The sequence below is a fragment of the Salmo salar genome, chromosome ssa08 (genome assembly GCF_905237065.1).
Source record: "Salmo salar chromosome ssa08, Ssal_v3.1, whole genome shotgun sequence".
Taxonomy (NCBI): Eukaryota; Metazoa; Chordata; class Actinopteri; order Salmoniformes; family Salmonidae; genus Salmo; species Salmo salar.
Genome location: NC_059449.1, coordinates 13491455 through 13513787, shown reverse-complemented (window position 1 = coordinate 13513787; position 22333 = coordinate 13491455). Strand labels below are relative to the sequence as shown.

Genomic DNA, 22333 nt, shown 5'->3' with positions numbered 1-22333 from the left:
TCCCCAGGGCCCCCTCCTTTTGGTTCCAGTTGGGTGAAGCGTTACTGCACGTTTGTGAAGGAACAGAAAATCCTACACATGGTCACCTTTGACCACAGGTCAGGAGGAAAGATGGTGAGTCGTGACCCATACAATCAAAGACAGGTTTTGGAAGCTATACAGATTACGGTCCAAGTAGCACATCAAATTATTGATTATTCAATGTGTGTATCATCCCTATTCAAATACATCTAAAGTCATAATTTGTCAAATCGAAAATTACTTTTGAAACCCACATTAAAAGTGCAGTCTGTAGTCATTTTATAAGGAACAACTGTCTCTTTCTTGCCATCAGAACAGGCTGTCTGAACAGTGATTCTCTCCCTCAGGGCGAGACGGAGTCGGTCACCCTCAAGTCTTGCGTCCGCAAAACCACAGACATGCTGGACAGGCGGTTCTGTCTCGATATAGAAATCACAGACCGGTATGTCGTCGTGTCGCACTACACCCATTACACTTCTCAATCACTTTAGTCATCATGTATTCTCTGTGGTAAGACACACTTTCCACAACCACCTGTTAAAGTATCTCGTCTCATCAAGGAACTAAGGGGGACTCATGCATTTAGTACATAAACCAGGGGGTCGGTCAGTACCATCTGGGGGGGGGGGGGGCGAGGTCTATGCCATTAGACCTGGAAAATGTGATTGCATTGCCACACTTGTAGCTTATTCATGCACTGTTGGCAACCTTCCCAAATACACAGTAACACTCCCCATTTAACAGTTCTGCTTGGAGCCTTCGCTCCACACAGGTCCTGTGTACAGTAGAGCTGAGAGAGCTGCTCTCCCTAGCCTAACACGGGGTTGGGTTGGAGAGGATTTGTCATGGAAGATGGCCCCTCCACATAGCTGAGAGGATTCTCTATGCTCCTCCGCTACACTTGGTTGTAATAGATACAGTTCTTTTGTCACTCCGCAAAACCAAACTGCTATTCTGTCTGCGGTATTATTAGCAACAGCAATTTGTGTTGCAACCCTGGTGCCTGCTTGTCAGCCTGCAGATGTAAGGTATTTGGTATCGGAGTGCAACAGGTTAGGGTTAGCCTGATGTGGTAGCCTATTATAAAAAGTGGGGTAAATGAAGCTCAGGTATTCCTGTAATTTTGCTATTTAAGAGCCCAGCCCCTCTGCCACATTTTAGGACTGACTCTAGATCAGTCTTAGACACATGAATTGACTTAGTAGTTTGTTGGAACCCCAGGCCCAGTCTGACATAGAGAATTAGATGAGATTCACTGTACTTTACAATCCCCAAGGGTGGAATTAGTTTGTCATACAGCAGCCATAATTAAAAACGGAACAAACCCTCACGCCATTTAAAAAAAAAAGCAATCACAAGGCTATTACAATAAATAATTGTGCGGTGTGTTCTGTTCCCAGACCGGGAACGGTCCTCACGGTCCAGTCGCTGTCGGAAGATGACCACAAGTTCTGGATTCGTGCCATGGGTGGGAAAGAACCAGTGAGTAACCACATCATCCTGACAGATCCACTGTAGTTTATATTGTCTATTGAATGATACTACAATTCTATGAAAGTGGTACATCAATGCCAACAGAAGTCTTTTCTTGGTTTGTGGTAACCTCTTGGATATCAAATGTGACTGTGGAACGCTACATATAATGCATTTTTTACAGGCTGGGCAGTACTTGGGTAAAACCTATTCAAAAGAACGTGGAAGTAAGTATACAATGATTAGAAGCCCCTGATCTCAATCATTTCAATGTAATCTCTGTGATAATTCAAATGACATGGGGATAATTAAAATAACTGTCATGGCTCTGCAGTTGATGCACAGCTAGATGACGTAGGATTGTCATTTTTGAAGAATGCCATCAACGCCATTGAGACGAGAGGTAAGACGATGCATGATGACAATATAAAGCCTACAGAAGTGTACTTTGTGAGGTTAGCTGACTGGCTAGAGCAGGGGTGGGTATTAATTTTGTCTCGGTGGGGGGGGATTGGGGTTTCAAATTTCAGGGGAAGGCTGCACATTTTTTTCCCGGACTGATTTCGCTGTCAAAAGCAATTTATGGGCCAGAAAAGGGGCAGTTATTTGAACATAGAAAGTACATATAAATAACAGATTTATATCAAGTTTTAGAGGTTCAAGAGTGGCCAATGGTTGTGTTTTAGTTTTTTTACTCAAACCTCCCTCGTGCTGAAATTTTCCCCCCAGGGCTAGAGGGTAGAGCGGTAAAGAGGGTTTTGTGAAATGTTGTGATGTCTCCCATTTAACACATGAGGGCAGGCTTGGACCAATATCCAGTAATATCTTGTGCTGTGGCCACTGTTCATAGTTTCCAGGTAGTGGTGCAACATGTACACTGTGTGTACAAAAAATTAAGAACACCTTCCTAATATTGAGTTGCACCCCCTTTTGCCCTCAGAAAAGCCTCAGTTCGTCAGGGCATGGACTCTACAAGGTGTCAAAAGCATTCCACAGGAATACTGACTCATGTTCACTCCAATGCTTCCCACAGTTGGCTGGTGGACCATTCGTGATAAAGAAGCAACTGTTGAGTGTGGAAAAACCCAGCAGTGTTGCAGTTCTTGACACACTCAAACCGGTGCGCCTGGCACCTACTATCATACCCCGTTCAAAGGCACTATTTAGTCTTGCCCATTCACCCTCTGAATGGCACACATACACAATCCATGTCTCAATTGTCTCAAGGCTTAAAAATCGTTCTTTAAACAGGTCTCCTCCCCTTCGTCTACACTGATTTTGATGTGGATTTAATAAGTGACGTCAATAAGGGATCATAGCTTTCACCTGGTCAGTCTCATGGAAAGTGCAGGTGTCCTTAATATTTTGTACACTCAGTGAAGAAGCCCACCTTTTGATTTGAGTAAAACTGTATTTTCAAAGTTTATCCATTCATCTTCTTATGATTGTTTGTGCTATTAAGGGCCATGTAATCTGTTGTCAGGTATCAATGACCAGGGCCTATACAGAGTGGTGGGGGTCAGCTCCAAGGTCCAGAAGCTCCTTACCCTAATGATCGGTAAGACATGCTCATTTATCACCCGTTAAAGTAACTGTCCAGTGAAAATCACTTTTAAAAGTTAATATTCTGTTAACTCATGTCCAAATAATGCTGTTGACTCCATCCTATACTCGTATGAGGCGAAAGCATAAATTGGAGGGGAAAACACTTTAAAATCCCACCTCAAACTTGTATCTCCAACAAAGGCCTGCTATGTTGTCAGAGAATGTCATCCTGTGTAGGATTTTCTGGCCAATCGGTGGTCTGCTCGCATGAATGTTTTTAACGACTGGTATACGCCCACACCATTCTGTTGGGGTATGACCACACCATTCCAACACACAAAAGCTGCTTTTTTTAAAACATACTTAATTACATTTTAGGGGGTGCGGAAAACGATTTCACTCATATTCTAATTAATTATAGGTCATATTTCATAAAAATCTTGAACCACTGGACAGTTAAATTGATCCAGTAGGCATTGTGCACCCTGTGTGATCTACTTAGTAGTATTCAGAGTAATGGTTTCCTGTGACTTAGACGACGATGTAAGGCTCAGTGTGCAACAAGTGCTGCTGGTACGGCATTGGCATTCAGATAGCCAGGGGGTGCCTGAGAGGCCCCCTTCCTGCTCGCACCCGGCCGTCCTAGCAGGGACTTCACTTGAGTCGCTCAGCGGAGCGCTGGAAATTAGATTTCCTCGCCATTCTTCCCACTCTCTCCTCTAAACGCTCTCTCTCCTATTCTTTCTACCCCCATCCTCTCATGTTCTTATTTTATCCCCCTTTATCCTCTACCCCCCCTTTTTTTTTCTTACCTTCTCCCTCAACGACTGCCCTCTCTAGTAGACACCATCTGTGTCTAGTCGGCTGTGTGTGTTCTGAATCTGAATGGCAACAAACCCAGTCTGCCACCAGGCTGTCCCAGAGCCCACTCCGAACTTCCCACCTGAACCCGCCGACTCATACTTCACAGTCCATTAGCACACTGAAAGACAACATACTAATTGAACCCAGTCTACACCAGCAGACAAATACCATATGGATGCAGGTAACTCTGTGAGATAGTTGAGATTTAGGTCACCAGTCATTTATTTGGATACGCTGTCTTTGGCATGTTAACCGTCTCTTTCATTCCCTCACACTGTTAACCATAAAACACAAGCATTTCACCAACAGCCATATCAGTGTATGTTCAGTATGATGCGTGGGTTAACGAAACACAGCACTGGGCTGAGACCCTGAAGAAAGGCTTTGGATTTACTTCATCCCTCACCTCCTTTCATGTCTCACCCACTAACATGGGAGGGTTACAGTTAGTCATGACCAGATCGCCACCCTGTGCACAGTTGACAATTCACTGGAACAGACGTAGGGAAAAACTCCAGTTCAATGGAGGGGTTAGAACGAGGCCAAAGCAGCAGAAGTGGATCACATTATCTTCCCACTGTGCTCACAAATCTCTGACAGTGGATTGACAGAACTCATAAAGCTTAGCATAGAGAATGGATATTTTACAGCTGGGAATTTCACTGCTGGGGAATAAAGAGGTAAAAGGACTTGGCTACTACTAGTGTAGAGTTAGTCATGTCCCAATACATCTGTAACAGAGTACTATGTGGGTTAGTTCATATTTTGATGTGCGCATTACAGTAGCTAAGAGACACACCACTCTCCCACCATCTGTAGCTGTGTACACACACATTTGGCTGTTGGCCTTCTAGGAAAACATTTGGTCCAGCCCGTTGATGTTGGACAGGCCACTGTTCTGTGGGTAAATAAACACAGCCCTTCTGGTTTTAGTACTGAAGGGATACAGTCAAATGAAGTAAATAAATGGCTCAGAGCAGCAACCTACCTCCCACCAAGTCTAACCCCTTGGAGACCTCCTGGTGACCTGGGGCTTGGCCTCGCACCAACCTCTGACTCAATCCACCATAGTTGTGCATGTTTATTCATCAGGTCAGCCCAGTAAAGTTAAGCCTGGCTCGGTCCAGTTTGACTCAGTAGTGTGAGAAGGGTATACTTTAAGCCAGCCAGCAATTGCCACTGGGCAGAACTGCTCCTCAAGACTACTGCAATGCTTTTATCCACATAAGACACAATTCACGTTATTTATATTTTAGCTTCTTTGCAGCCGTTCACTTCACCGTAGGGTTTAGTTACAATACACTAGTTGACTTACAAAACAAGTTTAGGCTCTGGGAATTATGGGAATTGGAGTGTACTCTACTAAAGTAAAAAAAAAAAATATTGGTGCTTTGTATAATTTGTTAATTGTTTGTTGGAGTTTAAAACCTTTTGGAATGTTTCATTACAGATGAGAAGAGTAACGATGTGGATCTGTCTACGTGTGAGGACTGGGATGTGAAAACGATCACCAGCACACTAAAGCTGTATTTGAGGTAAGGATCCTTTTGTGTATCAATCACTCATATTCTAGTGATTATGTAGCAGACTATGTATTCATGTAGTCGGTCTTATTAGAAATTAGCAAGCTGTGGAGACTTTATTCTAAATGTTTGTCATTGTCTGAGTTTGAAGTTATTCTACTCCGGGGGTAGAAGCATAAAATCATTTCCTGGAGCTCAACTCCTGCAATGCAACAGGACATTCACATTGCCGCATAGACATCCATGCATTTAAATTCAGACACATAATCAATCCACTTCATCAACCGACCCCGTCTCTCTGACTTCATTATTCCCACTCGCTGTGTGTTCTAGGAAATCCGTTGTTGACCTGAGACGTAATTGGTAGGGAGTCTTGGCCACTTTCTAGGAAGAAGAGCGGCATCCCTGGCTTCACATAGTTTATCATCCATCTTTGAATGTATTGATTAGGTGACCAGGTGAAAAAACAAAATGGTGGCCTTTGGCAGGTATTTTAACTGTAATAATTTACCGCCACACAACAAAGCAGTGATATGAATACATTAGCATGATAGGGATTTTAGTGTCATTGTTTCTCCTCTGATCAAATCACTCAAATTAGGTTGGATGCCACATTAAAGGAATCCTGTTTTTTAGTTCAATGATGTGTCAATCGATTATATAGATTAAGTTATTGCTTGCTTTTTCCAATAGCAATTCATTTAACTGATAGTCCTAGATTTGAAGTAAAAACACTATCTGCAAGGTAACAAGTTAAATGTACCCTAAAAGCTAAGCCAAAGTTCTGTTAGCTAACTTAAACACGCACTGCATATTCTGACGCCAATGCAATTACGGTATCCAACGGAAACTAATGAGTGATATTTGCATACTGTAGTGCTGCATAAACTGAAGGGATGTTAGAGGTTTGGTTCGTTATGGAGCTATTTTACTGAATAAAATTATAGCCATCTTATCGTTAAACCAGGCCAGTCTGTTTCACTTTCTTCTGCACTTGTTTTGGAATTAGTTCATTACGCTTGTTCAGTACTCCATGTGCTGTAAAAGGTTTAGTTATCAAAATTAAATTATAAAACATTGGCAAGTTCACCAGTGCAATTGCCATATAGCCTATTAAATAATAAACTTTGAGTGAGCCAAGTCTTTTTCCATCAATTGAACGACAATAAATAAAGAGGATTTTAGCTTAGTGGTCAATGTAAAAGCATGGGAACTGAAATGGTGTCAGTTTGTCCTCTGATAGGCTAGCAGGTCAGAAGTCACGGCACTGTGTGTTGTGACTGGCCAGGTTTTGCTGCCCACCCGCAACCCTTACAGGAAGTAGTTTGATGTTGCTTGCTGTGGGTCATGGGACTGACTCTCTCCCAGGCTGGTCCCAGATCTATTTGTGAGCTCTTGCCTACTGCTATGCTCGTTGGCCTCCCGAGTGGAGCAGTGGTCTAAGGCACTGCATTGCAGTGCTAGAGGCATCACTACAGACCCGGGTTCGATCCTGTGTTGTATCACAACCGGCCATGATCGGGAGTCCCATAGGGCGGCGCACAATTGGGCCCAGTGTCGGCCGGGGTAGGCCATCATTGTAAATAAGAATTTGTTCTTAACTGACTTGCCTAGTTAAATAAGGTTCAATAAAAAAATGTCCGTAAATTGGCATGACTGCAGAAATGGATCTGGTCCCAGGCAGCGAACTGCCTTGTTTATGTAAAGGAGTTTTTCCTGTTTCATAATTACGCTTGACAGTCAACCAGTGGGATTAGTGTTGGGCAAGTAACGGAAAGGTCGCTAGTTTGAATCCCTGAGCCGACAGGATGGAAAGTCTGTCTATGCCCTTGAGCAAGGCACTTAACCCTAATTTCTCCAGGGTCTCTGTTTGGGGCAGGGTCTGCCACTTTCTCCAATTGTGTCTCAGGGAGAGTTGGGATATGCAAAAAAAAAACACATTTCCAACTCACCCATGCATATTAATACACTTTTATAAGCACTCGCTAAATTATAATTAAGACAACATTTAGATTGCTACTGAGATATTACAGCTGTTAACGTGACTGTCATTTATACATTGCACACATCATATGATAAAATGTTTTTTTTTTTTTTTTTACACAAGCAATCTAGAAAACCGTCCAATCATATGATGAAATTAAACTCATCTGTTGAGTCAACTGAAACCTTTATTACGGGCTTAAGTCTGCAGTAGAGACAGTAGATTTACTGTAAATCGTCCTGCAGCTCCATCCTCCATCTGTCTTCCTCTGGCCTGCTGCAGAGCCAGAGGGTCAGCCTCTCTCCTCCCCTGCTCCTCTGGTTCCTCAGGGGAAGCTAAGTAGCCTTGGCACAGGGCCTGGTGCAGCACCGTGAAAGGACCTTCAGAACTTGGTTATCTCACTGTGGCATGGTGCGCCATCTAATTCCATCCCCGACACGGCCACATTAATCATTGTTGTGTGCAGACCCTATAAAACAGTGCTGCGTCTATTTCTGTCCCCCCCCCCCCCCATTCTACCGCTCTTCTGCGCTCTCTTTTGGTCTCCACCTCTTCTACTCGCTCTTCTCTCACTTTTGCTCTATTATGCATTCTTTCTTTCCTGTCTCTCTAGGAGTCTTCCTGAGCCACTGATGACCTATGGACTCTACAAAGACTTTATCGCCCCTGCTAGTAAGTTTGGGCCGTCCTCACTCGCAATACAGCTCTTCTCAAACCAGATGTGTAGGAGCAGAGCAAAGGAATACTTCTCTATTTTATTGCACGTTATCAATGAGTGAAATGCTGTGTGCATGACTAGCAAGTGTTTGTCTGTGAGACAATTCATCGTCTAAGTGTCCCAGCTCAGTTAGGTTGGTTATGAATCATTTTCATTGGCTCAGTAGTTCTATGGAAAACGGATGCCAGCGTAACTGTTTTGAATGTTCCACATCTTTTAGAGTCTAAACAAATGCATGTTTTCATGGTTTTCCTCAGTTAAAGTGCCTCAGCATGTACCTATAAAGCCTTTCATGTGACCCAGAGATGTCTTCATCTCTCTCACACACACACTTCAACCTTCATCTGCCTTTGAAGTAACCTTTGGTTCTTTGCAATTAAGGTAACTTAAAAAGGAAATGTTACCACCTGTTAAACACTATAAATCCTAGTATCCTACACTAACGTCCTCAAATGGCCCAGTGACTTTGAACAGAGACATGACATGTCTCTCCCTATATACTCCAATAGCCTGCCTGACATGTCCTGAGTGATCCTCCTAACATGAATTACCCTCAAGTCCCATACATAATTGGATCATGATGGAGTGTTTTTATCAGCCGTTTGCAATGCCCTCATAATGCAGGTACAGAAAAATGCATTAGCAATAAATATTTTCTGAAAGATGACAGCATCCATAAGAAGCTTTATTCCCTTATTCAAATTTGTGTCGTTCCCCTAGTAATGGGGGGTGTGTGCATGCCGGCTGTTTCTGTGTGTGGGCAGTAGCCATCAGATGCCTGTGTGTGGGTGTGTGAGGAAATGTTTAAGGGATGATCTTGTGGGTTTTATCACAACCCTTTTACACGGTAGCTTCTGTAGTATAATGCTATCTCTCTATAGCCAGCAACAGTAGCCTACATATCCTCTGGCAAAATTCACTCATGTCTAATATCAGCGTCAAACAGGAAGTTTGCTGTTCATCTCCATACTCTTTTTGTTTGCTGTTAACCCTTTACTGTTTTCTTTTAAATATGGAACAACCCGTTGTAGCCTACACTAGCTGATTTAATCCAATGTAAACGGCAGCCATTGTTTTATTGTATGGTAGCTTGTACTGGGCTAAACAGTGACTGACTGTTTTGTGCCATCATTCTGTTACCAAACTTTTCATCTGCGCTGTTCTTCAACTACATGTATTTTTGTAACCTTTTCGGTGAACAATTTCCAAAGTTGTCCTTGTGCATTGAGTTGTGTGGTACTTTGTTTAACTTAGCAATCATCGGTTTTTGTTTGGCATATATTTTTAAAGTGAATAAAATGGTAGTCTCCACATTCTGTTGCCGTGGAATTGCCTTACTGTAACTACACCAATATTGACTAAAGCTACTGACAAATTTTAAACGGACGACCCTGTGTCTCCAGTGAATGGAGTTGGTGGTTCCACATCTCCTACTGTGACCGCTCCTTCCAGGGTGAGATCTGACTTCACCAGAGCGCTTGCTGCTCAATCCAAAATGTCTATGGTTGGATTACCACGGGGAAATCCAAGTCCTTCTCGTTCTATGCTGTACAGTTTCTCCGTTGTGGAGTCTTGCCACCTAAGGATAGTACAGCACTGTAAAAACAAGTGTTTTTGGTGGATTCCAATTGTATTTATTTATTTTTTTGCCAGGGAGTCAGGCTAGGACAGTCTCTTTCGCAGATGAGCCCTGCATACACATCAATCAACAACAATGACACTATACATATACACCCATTACACTAAATGAAAAGCGCAAACAAAACATGAAAAGCAAAGCACAATCGCATGAAACGCATTCTTCATTTAAAAAGCCTTCTAACGTCCATCTGAATTGCCCTGAAGGCACCAACTCCACCAGCTTTAAGGAGTTTTGCATATCATTCCACATGCGGCGCAAAAAAACTACAAGCGGAGCTTCCTGACTCTGTGGAGATTGAAGGGATCTCCAGGGTTAGCCATCCCGGAGTCTAGTAACTTATACGTCTAAAGGTTAACAGTGAGGTGTGGTGGGAGTTTATGCAAGAGGGCTTTATAGACGAGTGCAATGTACTGTGATAAACTGCGTCCAATGGCTTCAATACAGTGGCAGCCGCATTCATAGACGGTAGTCAATAACCAGAATGAATGTCGACGTACTCGTTGGTTTTCTGCTATTAAACAAAAGGCAGGACCTGCTCCCATAGAAGCCTTTTAATTCTCAATTCCTTAACTAACTCAACATACTTTTAGAATAATAGCTTTTTGTCAATCCAGTTGCGCAGATATTTATAAGCCAATTTAGGTTCAACAAATGATTTCTGCAGAGCAATAAAGGTGACGCCTACAGCATGGTGCTGGCAACACCAGGGTTGTGGGTTTGAGTCCCGCATGGTCCACATAGAATGATGGCACATCTGTAAGCAACTGTCAAATAACCTTGTTTGTCCTGTTTTTAAACAGAGGGTGGTAGTCCAGAGTCTCGTAGCCAAGCCATCCACTGCCTGGTCCACAAGCTGCCTGAGATGAACCGCCTGGTCCTGGGGCTACTGATGAAACACCTGGCTACGTGAGTTAGCATCCTTACACTCGTCCTCGGTCTCATACTCTTTCTCCACTATCCTTGTTCCATTCCTCCCCCCCCATCTTTCTCTCTCCTGTCTCTTCTGTCTCTTCCCATCAATCTTTCCTTTCTCACATCTTCTGTTCTGACTAAGTGCAGGCAGAACGCCCTCCCCACCGCTCTTAAAACAGCCCAGCACCCTCCACAGTAGTAGTCAGAAGTTTGAACTGCTTCACCAGTTCTCTATGCCTGTAATGAAATGGACTGCTCCCTCCATTTCCCACCCGCTCCTCTGGGTTTACCCCTCTCTCCAAACTGGACCATTAGCTTACACAACTCGCCCTTTCAGAGATTAGATAGGATCTGAGATTTCAAAATAATCTTTGCTAACATTACAAGGTTTTACCTCAGCAACTCGCTTTTTATTTTTTACGACAAACTAAATAGTAGCAAATTGAAGATAAGTACATAATCCTCGTTCCCTGAGGCAATCAAAGTCTGGAGGATCTTATTTCTTAGAACCTGCCCCAGGGTTCTCAGAGTAGAAGTAAAAAGGCATTGAAGTGCAGCAATTGAAATTGAATTTGGATTATCCAGCATGAAATTCTTCCGACTGGGTTTTTATTTTTTTAAATTGGCTGTGTGTGGGGGGGGGGGTGTGTTTGACTGTATGTGTGAGCTTGTCCTGCAGGGAGAGAGGCAAAGCTGAAATTTCACACCGCTGTCTGAAATGGTTTGAGAGATGTGATAAAGGAAGGTTGTCACTAGGAGACATATTTAGGTCTGCAAAGGCTCCCTTTCATGCATTTCAACCATCACTCTCACTCTGATTGAATTTGAGGTCTGTTTAAAAAAAAAAAATTAAAATACAGCAACACCTCATGGCACAATGCCTCTCCCACATGTGACCTACTTGTTGTGTGTATGTACTGACATGTATGTGGAATTGATAGTGTGCGCACACTACATGTTATTGTTTTTAAATGTATGTAAATTGTAGTCTTGTCTAATGTCATTTTCGTTGTGTGCAGGAACCCAGTAAGACTAGCTTTGGCAATTGTCTTAAGGCTAATGGGAATCCCAAAAAATCTCATCTCTGCAGTTTTTGCCAACTCTTCAGTCATTCTAAAGTCAAGATAAAATTCCTCCCATTGAAAAAAAAACAACCCAATTTAGCGTCCACTTACTGTGAATCGGCTGAAATGCAACTGAAAAAGTTCAGAGTTTGAAGTGAGGAAAAGTTTTAGGAGAGAAGGTCAGTCTATGGAGTGGTGATGAACTGGGTAATGTCAGTCAGAACTCTAGCTAACACCTATGAGGCCAAGCCAGAGATGCTGTTCTAGACACCTCTGACTGACATAACGAGGTGGTAGCAACACCTTCCTTCGTTGGCAAACTGTCAGACGTTAGTAAGCCGTCAGACGTGGAGTAATCAGATCTTCAAAAGCGAATTCGAATTTTCTAGCCAAATTCTTTACAGTATACAGGCCTACTAAAGTGTATGTATCCCCTTTTGTAAAACATTTTAAACATCAGGGAAAAGCACTCTAAATCAATTGTCTGAATTGTTATCATCCCTGGTCTCCCCATGCAGTGTGGCGGCCCACAGTAAGTTGAACCTGATGACGGTGGCCAACCTGGGTGTGGTGTTTGGTCCCACCCTGATGAGGCCCCAGGAGGATACTGTGGCTGCCATCATGGACCTCAAGTTCCAGAACATTGTGGTGGAGATCCTCATCGAGCAACACGAGAAGGTAACCGCTGGGTTGTTCTCTTGAACGAAACAGGCGTCCGAACGCACTCCTGAGCAGTGGTGTAAAGTACTTAAGTGGTTCTTCGGGGTATCTGTACTTTACTATTTATATTTTTGACAACTTTTACTTTAATACATTCCTTAAGAAAATAATGTACTTTTTACTCCATACATTTTCCCTGACACCCAAAAGTACTGGTTACATTTTGAAAGCTTAGCAGTACAGAAAAATGGTCCAATTCACGCACTTATCAAGAGAACATCTTTAGGTCATCCATACTGCCTCTGATCTGGCGGACTCACTAAACACATGTTTCATTTGTAAATTATGTCTGTTGGAGTGTGCTCCTGGCTATCCATCATTTGAAAAAAGAAAATGATGCTGTCTGATTTGCTTGATATAAGGAATTTGAATACTAAAGTTACTTTTTATACTTTAGTATATTTACAACCAAATACTTTTAGACTTTTACTGAAGTATTTTACAGGGTGACTTTTACTTGAGTCATTTTTAAGGTATTGTTGCTTTTACTCAAGTATGACAATTGGGTACTTTTTCCACCACTGCTCCTGAGCTTGTCCCCCTGACCACAGTAACATCTATAGACCCATCCTCTGATATTGTTCCTCAAAGCTACAACCAGAGGAAAGCTTGTCTAAAACCCACCGCTAAACGCACTGCTGAGACTTTTCTCCAGTGCTGGCAATGGGATTTTAAGGACATTGCTTTCAGTGACATTTTAGGATATATATATATTTGGGATATTCTTCTGATTTTGAGTACAGTAAAACTTATTGAAATCCCTGTTTGTCTTGGGCTAGGGCTCTTAAGACAAATGAAATTGTAAAGCAGCTTATTGATAAGAAGCATTAGTTTTTATCTATGTGTTTTACATAATGTAGAGATGATCACTTTGAGCTGACTACAGTACCTGGCTGACATCATTCCATCTGCCCAGCAGTTGACTTACAAAGCAGGTATTCTCACTTTGCCCCTTTTTGTGCTTCAAAACGATATCCAGTATGTCATGGTACTCTTGATGACATCTACAAGGGTACATGCAAGATCCATTGCCTAACCTACAGGGTTTAAGTCCCATTTTGAGCCATGCTATGACAGAACTGTAATCTGCTTTTAATGTAAATAGTCATCTGCCTACATCTATAGAGGGGCTCAATTCCCAGAGCCAAAACAAAGGGTTGAGATTAGTATTAGAGGTCGACCGATTATGATATTTCAACGCCGATACTGATTTAATTGGCTTTTTTTGTAATGACAATTACAACAATACTGAATGAACAATTTTAACTTAATATAATACATCAATGAAACCAATTTAGCCTCAAATAAATGAAACCTATTCAATTTGGTTAAAATAATGCAAAAACAAAGTGTTGGAGAAGAAAGTAAAAGTGCAATATGTGCCATGTAAGAAAGCTAACGTGTAAGTTCCTTGCTCAGAACATGAGAACATATGAAAGCTGGTGGTTCCTTTTAACATGAATCTTCAATATTCCTAGGTAAGACGTTTTAGGTTGTAGTTATTGGAATATTTCTCTCTACGATTTATATTTCATATACCTTTGACTACTGGATGATCTTATAGGCACTTTAGTATTGCCAGTGTAACAGTATAGCTTCCGTCCCTCTCCTCGCTCCTACCTGGGCTCGAACCAGGAACACATCGACAACAGCCACCCTCAAAGCAGCGTTACCCATGCAGAGCAAGGGGAACAACTACTCCAAGTCTCAGAGCGAGTGACGTTTGAAACGCTATTAGCGCGCACCCCGCTAACTAGCTAGCCATTTCACATCGGTTACACCAGCCTCATCTTGGGAGTTGATGGGCTTGAAGTCATAAACAGCACAATGCTTGAAGCATTGCGAAGAGCTGCTGGCAAATGCACGAAAGTGCTGTTTGAATGAATGCTTACGCGCCTGCTGGTGCCTACCATCAGTCAGACTGCTCTATCAAATCAAAGAATTAAGTCTAACATAACACACAGAAATACGAGCCTTTGGTCATTAAAATGGTCGACTCCGGAAACTATTATTTAGAAAACAAAACTTTTATTCTTTCAGTGAAATACGGAACCGTTCCGTATTTTATCTAACGAGTGGCATCCCTAAGTCTAAATATTGCTGTTACATTGTACAACCTTCAATGTTATGTCATAATTAATTACGGCCTTTGTTAGGAATAAATGGACTTCACACAGTTCGCAATGAGCCAGGCGGCCAAAACTGCTGCATATACCCTGACTGCTTGCACGGAACACAAGAGAAGTGTCACAATTTCCCTAGTTATAGGAAATTCATGTTAGCAGGCAGTATTAACTAAATATGCAGGTTTAAAAATATACTTGTGTATTGATTTTAAAGAAAGGCATTGATGTTTATGGTTAGGTACATTGGTGCAACGACAGTGCTTTTTTTTCGCAAATGCGCTTGTTAAATCATCACCCGTTTGTCGAAATAGGCTGTGATTCAATGAGAAATTAACAGGCACCGCATCGATTATATGCAACGCAGGACACGCTAGATGAACTAGTAATATCATCAACCATGTGTAGTTAACTAGTGACTGATTAGTTTTTTTTATAAGATAAGTTTAATGCTAGCTAGCAACTTGCCTTGGCTTCTTGCTGCCCTCGCGTAACAGGTAGTCAGCCTGCCACGCAGGCTCCTCGTGGAGTGCAATGTAAGGCAGATGGTTAGAGCGTTGGACTAGTAACCGGAAGGTTGCAAAAACGAATCCCCGAGCTGACAAGGTAAAAATCTGTCATTCTGCCCCTGAACAAGGCAGTTAACCCACCGTTCCTAGGCCGTCATTGAAAATAAGAATGTGTTCTTAACTGACTTGCCTAGTTAAATAAAGGTGTAAAAGAAAATCGGCAGATCGGTGTCCAAAAATACAGATTGTTATTGAAATCTGCTTTAATTAATCGGCCATTACGATTATTCGGTCGACCTCTAATTAGTATGTGATCTGTGCTAAATATTCGGGCCAGCTATAACATGCCAAGAGTACCCCTAAACTCTGAAACATGAATTGACCATGGATTGCTCGTCAATTTTGAGCTCCTCTAGTTCTAATTGTCCAAATAATAGAAAGCGCTCAACCTTCAACCACCAAGCAATTAAAGTTTTGGTGAGGAGACACTTCCATATAAATAATGTTCTAGAACTTCACCATACACACCACAAGGTGATGGAAGACATGGTGTCAGAGCCAGAATGTAATACCATTGGAAGCTTTAAGAAAAGTAAAGTGCTGAGCTGCGAAACGAGAGGTGAGGGAGTTTTGCAGACAGACATTAGCTTTCCTCTCAGGCCCAGCGCCCCCCTCCCTTCCTCTCTCCCTCACCCTCTCTCCTTCTCGCCAGACTGATACCCCCAGATGCTAGCAGACAGTGTTTTACATTCACATCCATCTGCAGAGATGGGCGGGGGAGAGATTGCTGAAACTCTGCTGCTCTCAACCATATCAGATTTCTCTCACTGTATCGTCCTTTTTCTTTTTTCTCTCCCAACTTTCTTTTACTTTTACCTCGCTCTCTTCCCTCCCTCTGATCCTCTCTGCCTAATGTCTTTCAACTCCACATCCTGAAGTTAGTCTGTATGTAAACGCATCCTATGTAAACACGCTGTACAGTGAGCCTCCTCCAGACCTACTGCCCGTCAGTGGGTCAGCAGCGCCTAGCCACCTCTGGCCCCTGTTCATTAGGCACTAAACGGAGCTGAAACAGAGTTTGTCCAATGAAAAGGGTCATTTTTCAAAATGTTTTCTGTTGGGTGCCCTAATAAACACGATGCTGCTTTCAGCAGATTCCTCATTCCCTAGACTGGATTTGGTCTTAGTGTTTCGGGGTCTAACTTTATATTAACCCTGATGTAAGTTGCAAAGGAAGATCAATGTGTTTTACAAGTGAGCAAAGAGCATCTCAACTGTCCCTAGAGATACCATGCTGCTGGGCTAAAGTGCTTTGCTATCTGACTTGCGTCAAAGATGTGAGCTCTTCAAAACACACGTTTTACTAAGGTCAGCCGAGGACATGCCTCGGCTCAATATGCGCCATCTTTGCTTTGAGGGAGTAGTAATTTCCCCCGCCACTCACACACACACACGCTTACTCTTCTTGTTTCAGATCTTTGGAGATGTCCCAGGCGCGTCTTCCCCAGGGCTCTCCGCCCCCACCAGGCAGTCCAAGAAACTGTCGGTTCGACAGAACCGACCCCTTGCCGTCTATAACCCAAAGACAGTGGACCTGCAGACAGGTAAGAGACAGAACCAACCCCTGGCCATCTATAACCCACAGACAGTGGACCTGCAGACAGGTAAGAGACAGTCCTAATGTTACATCCTTAGCCAGGCTTACTGAAAGGTTGGTTGGAATGAGGGACCCCTACTCTCATGACAAGTATGTGACTCAACGATCCCAGTAAAGGTTCCCGTACTATATAAAGCAGTCATGAAGCTAGTGTTGCGCCTTTGTAAACCTGCACAATAGCTTTATAGATCATCACTTATATAAAAGGGACAGCTGTACCACTACTGTACCAGGCCTCTCCTCCCACACTGCTCTACCAGGAGAGCCTGGTGATTTGACCTGCTGCCCTACTGTAAATCCCAGATCCCCAGCCCCATCAGATCCTCCTCCTGGAACATGACCTAAAGGAGGCCTAATCTGCTTATCAGACTGACTCCCCTCACTTCATTCATATTGCTCCAGGCTTTTACCATTGGGGTATTTTAATATCTGGGATGAAAAATATGTAGTCCTCTCTTTAACCATATTGTGTTCTGAATCTGTGGATGATGTTTTTAAAGTGAGATGTCTAACTACCTGGCGGAGAACGTTTTAATTTGTAAATGTATGTGTGGGCAAATATACCCGGTAGGTATGGATGACCACGTTGAAGGCTGCGGCCGCACCTAGATTTTGTATCCATGGAAAAATAATTTGCCAAGGGCTTTTTTTCTATGGGGCTGATAATGGTTGAAGGACAAGGGAGAGAACTGAGGGCATCAATAGATTTGTCTATTTTTACATATGCTGCTCGTGTGTTAAAAGATGAAATTAGTTAAACATTTGAGGAACTACAATGGACAATGAGGAAGATGTTTCTCATCCATTTTCACCCGTCTTTGTGTGGCCGTAGCTTCAGCCCCTTGAAAGGGAAGTGTGTTAACACATTTGCAATGGGGCAACTGTCCAACAGGTATTGGATTTCCGAGGACACTGCAGTTTGGAGGGCCAGGAATATCATATTTTCCTGGATCAAATCATTCGCGATCAAGTTTTGTTTTATACCTTACTCTATTTTCTCTCTGATGGGAAATCTTAAATTTTGCCAAAACTCAGGTGAAGCGGAACAAATACTTTAACAATATGTTGACACGTTATTAAAAGATATGACTGCCAGGGTTTGGAAGAAAATCCGGTCTCATTTGCAGGCGAATGAACCAGGTGCTTTGATATTTTTATGGGCCTGTTCAATCCTGCTTTTAGCATTAGCCAGGGTTGTATTCGTTAGTCATCAAATGGAAGACTACTTGAACTTGTCCAATACGAAACGCTTGCTTGCGCTTTCTGTATAAATAAAGTTTTTGTGCAGTAGCTAGGTTTCCATCCAATTGGCGACAGATTTTCATGCGAATATTGTCAAATCTGTAAAATGATATGCACATTTTCCCACCAGACATGTTTCTATCAAACTGACTCATTGTGCAGAAAATGCTGTGTGGATGACGTAGTGCACATAAAAAAAAATACATTTGCGGTTAAATTCCCATGTAACCAAAAAAAATGGTTTCCATTGAATTTTCAACTCTACTGATGGTTTTGTCACACAAACTGTTATGTTTTATATAGCAAATGTTCCTATTCTGGTATTATGTACGCTCTAGCCAACAGCTCACAGTGCAGATAGGCTACCTAAAAGAGATTTATTATGGATAAGAACAAAATCATTTCTAATTTGTCTTAACAGCATTGATCATCTTTGATGGTTATTATATCAATATTTGCGCATAAAGGCGTTTCCACCTCCCATTTCTTGCATAAGTCATCTTACCCACACAAAAATATGTGGGTAATAATATTAAAAGGTCGAATAAACAAATTGTCTGCCAGCATTTTATACAATTGTACCAGCATTTCCTGTTTCCATCAACCCGGTTGTGATTATTTTTTTGTGTAAGGTAATTTAATCCGCATAATGGCCCAGGCATTGTGTACAAAGCAGATGTTACATTTTACAAGAAGTCTCTGGTTTTGATTATTTTCTATTTGGGCTGTGTTTTCTAGTAAAAGTAATGAAGTAATTCTGAATAGCTCATTTGGATCGTGTAAACATGGAACATGAGTTTTGTTTTGACTGCAATATCCTCTTGATAGATGCTTCTTCTTAACTCTATACAGCTGAAGGTAGTGAAGGTTTTTAATAATGGTAGAAAACTGGTTTAACTGATTCCAGAAGCTCTAAAACCCAGACAGTCATCCATCTTGTGCTCAGTGCAACCTACAAAGCAACAGTTGCTTTTCTCCGACAGCGAAACGGCTTCTTGTAGTTGTGTAGATTTTGTTTCGATACAATCGAGGCTAATATCATATAATCATTATATATATGGCTTTTTCATATAATCAGTGTCATCTGATCTATAAGACCTACTGTATACGGGCCGAAAAGCTACAGTATTTTATGAACGCCCCTTTTATGATCATGATTGTCTTCGACAGAATCTGCAAACACTTTCTCCCACAGTGCAGCACAGCACTGTCAGCCATTAGCTTTTAGTGCAGTCCAGGGGGACTCTGCCTGAACATCACTCATTTAATATAGACTCCCATAATCCAGAATGGCTGCCCTGTTGCTTTGATCGGTGTGGTGGGAAAGGAAACTACACGCTTCCAAATTTAAACAAGCAACTTCCTTTAACTTTTCATTGCTGCTTAGGATCGTCTGTCCCTCAGTTTTAAAAACCGGAACTAAGAGTTGTACTAGACAGTGAACTTGGCCTGGAACCTCGTCGCGTCCCTTAGTCATGGTGATCTCCTGGTTGTCCACTGCCCCATTCAGCTGCTGTCACAGGGTCATCCACAGAGCCGCGTTTAGCCTTGCTCCCCTAAATAAAGGACAAAGACGTTCTCGTCCAACAATTTGCTCTCAACGACTAACAGCCTTACTTCTCGTCTCAGTGTCACCGACGTCACCTGATGTCGGTTCCAACTCGGATGAGGCGTCGCTAGGCAGCAACGAGTCGGTGTCGTCCCAGTCGACTGCCTCGGGGACGCCTCCGGAGAAGGCCAACCATGCTCCCCTTCTCGCCAGCCTCACCACAGGAGACAGCCCAGGGTAAGTGGGTCTACATGGAGAAATGCCTGCTTATTTATTTTTATTTTTTTCCATCTTTATTTAACCAGGACAAGTTCTCATTTGCAACTGCGACCTGGCAACGCATAGCAATTCGACACATACAACAACAGTTACACATGGAATAAACGAAACATACAGTAGAAAGAAAGCAAAGTCTATATACAGTGAGTTCAAATGAGGTAAGTTAAGGCAATAAATAGGCCATGGTGGCGAAGTAATTACAATATAGCAATTAAACATTGGAACGGTAGATGTGCAAGTAGAGATACTGGGGTGCAAAGGAGCAAGATAAATAAATACACTATGGGGATGAGGTAGATGGGCTATGTGCAGTGATCTGTGAGCTGCTCTGACAGCTGGTGCTTAAAGTTAATGAGGGAGATATGAGTCTCCAGCTTCAGTGATTTTTGCAGTTCGTTCCAGTCATTGGAAGCAGAGAACTGGAAGGAAAGGCGACCAAAGGAGGAATTGGCTTTCGGGGTGACCAGTGAGATGTACCTGTGGAGCGCGTGCTGCTATGGTGACCAGTGAGCTGATATAAGGCGGGGCTTTACCTAGCAGAGACTTGTAGATAATCTGTAGCCAGTGGGTTTGGCGACGAGTATGAAGCGAGCGCCAACCAACGAGAGCGTACAGGTCGCAGTGGTGGGTATTGTATGGGGCTTTGGTGACAAAACGGATGGCACTGGGATAGACTGCATCCAATTTGAGTAGAGTGTTGGAGGCTTTTTTTTATAGATGACATCGCCGAAGTCTAGGATCGGTAGGATGGTCAGTTTTACGAGGGTATGTTTGGCAGCATGAGTGAAGGATGCTTTGTTGCGATATAGGAAGCCGATTCTAGATTTAATTTTCTATTGGAGATGCTTAATGTGAGTCTGGAAGGAGAGTTTATAGTCTAACCAGACACCTAGGTAGTTGTCCACGTATTCTAAGTCAGAGCTGTCCAGAGTAGTGATGCTGGATGGGTGGGCAGGTGCGGGCATTGATTGATTGAATAGCATGCATTTAAGAGCAGTTGGAGGCCACGGAAGGAGAGTTGTATGGCATTGAAGCTCATCTGGAGGTTAGTTAAGTGTCCAAAGAGGGCTCAGAAGTATACAGAATGGTGTCGACTGCGTAGAGGTGGATCAGAGAATCATCAGCAGCAAGAGCAACATCACTGATGTATACAGAGAAGAGTCGGCCCGAGAATTGAACCTTGTGGCACCTCCAGAGACTGCCAAAGTCCGGACAACAGGCCCTCTGATTTGACACACTGAACTCTATCAGAGAAGTAGTTGGTAAACCAGGCGATGCAATCATTTGAGAAACCAAGGCTGTCGAGTCTGCCAATAAGAATGTGGTGATTGACAGTCGAAAGCCTTGGCCAGGTCGATGAATACGGCTGCACAGTAATGTCTCTTATCGATGGCGGTTATGTTTAGGACCTTGAGCGTGGCTGAGGTGCACCCATGACCGGCTCTGAAACCAGATTGCATAGCGGAGAAGGTACGGTGGGATTTGAAATGGTCGGTAACCTGTTTGTTAACTTGGCTTTCGAAGACCTTAGAAAGACAGGGTAGGATAGATATAGGTCTGTAGCAGTTTGGGTCTAGCGTGTCACCCCCTTTGAAGAGGGGGATGACCGCAGCAGCTTTCCAATCTTTGGGAATCTCAGACGATACGAAAGAGGTTGAACAGGCTAGTAATAGGGGTTGCAACAATTTCGGCAGATCATTTTAGAAGGTCCAGGTTGTCTTGCCCGGCTGATTTGTAGGGTCCAGATTTTGCCGCTCTTTCAGAACATCAGCTATCTGGATTTGGGTGAAGGAGAAATGGTGGGGGCTTTGGCGGGTTGCTGTGGAGGGTGCTGGGCAGTTGACCAGGGTAGCCAGGTGGAAAGGTTAACCTCAGCATCAGTCTTTTCAGATATTCTGGTAACTTCAGTTGCAAGTAATGTATCATGATTGGTGGTGTCACTATAGGATCAGCCATCATTTACATCGCTCCATGGCTAAAGAGAAGCCTACTATTTTACCCTAACCTCTTTACAATGCTGTATCTACTACAGGTTACCAACTCTCCTGAATTAGTCATTAATTCTTAATCACTCTTGCTAAACTTCTTCTGCATACCTAACTTTCCCCTGAGTCACCCCCCACTACCATCCACATTAAGATCTGTAGCCGTCTGACTTCACCCTCTCAAACTCAGTCTGGAAGAGATGACATGTTGCAGTGGGATTGAACGTTTTCTCTACTCACACCACTTAGTCACTGATAGGGACATTTTGGTGTTGCTGGCTCTATTCATACAGCAAACCATCATATCTCTTTAATTGAAACTCTATCTCTGTCACTGAGAAACTCTTTGAACTGAATATATCGCTAGTGTCATAAACTGCCCAAGAAAATATGCGTTTTTTTTTTTTTTTAAATGTGGCACAGAAAATAAATTGATGCCCACTTCCTCCTCTGTCTACCCCTTCCCAGTCTCCACGTACATATGTCTCTATCCAACCCTTCTCTGTGAAGTCCTTGGTTACTT

At 42.8% G+C, this 22333-nt stretch overlaps 1 protein-coding gene across 2 annotated transcripts in view; it reads left to right on the top strand.

Annotated features, from left to right (window-relative positions):
- The window catches only part of LOC106610191 (rho GTPase-activating protein 10), a 69736-nt gene that overhangs the window by 34105 nt on the left and 13298 nt on the right, over window positions 1-22333 (top strand). The window contains exons 9-20 of one of the 2 annotated variants that reach the window (XM_045722754.1): window positions 8-114; window positions 369-463; window positions 1422-1503; window positions 1679-1721; window positions 1829-1897; window positions 2978-3052; window positions 5354-5438; window positions 8024-8082; window positions 10571-10676; window positions 12265-12424; window positions 16573-16762; window positions 19627-19783. In XM_045722754.1, coding sequence (XP_045578710.1) covers window positions 8-114; window positions 369-463; window positions 1422-1503; window positions 1679-1721; window positions 1829-1897; window positions 2978-3052; window positions 5354-5438; window positions 8024-8082; window positions 10571-10676; window positions 12265-12424; window positions 16573-16762; window positions 19627-19783 — 1228 coding nt within the window. The remainder of the gene's footprint in view (window positions 1-7; window positions 115-368; window positions 464-1421; window positions 1504-1678; window positions 1722-1828; window positions 1898-2977; window positions 3053-5353; window positions 5439-8023; window positions 8083-10570; window positions 10677-12264; window positions 12425-16572; window positions 16763-19626; window positions 19784-22333) is intronic. The other variant, XM_045722755.1, reaches the window with a different exon arrangement.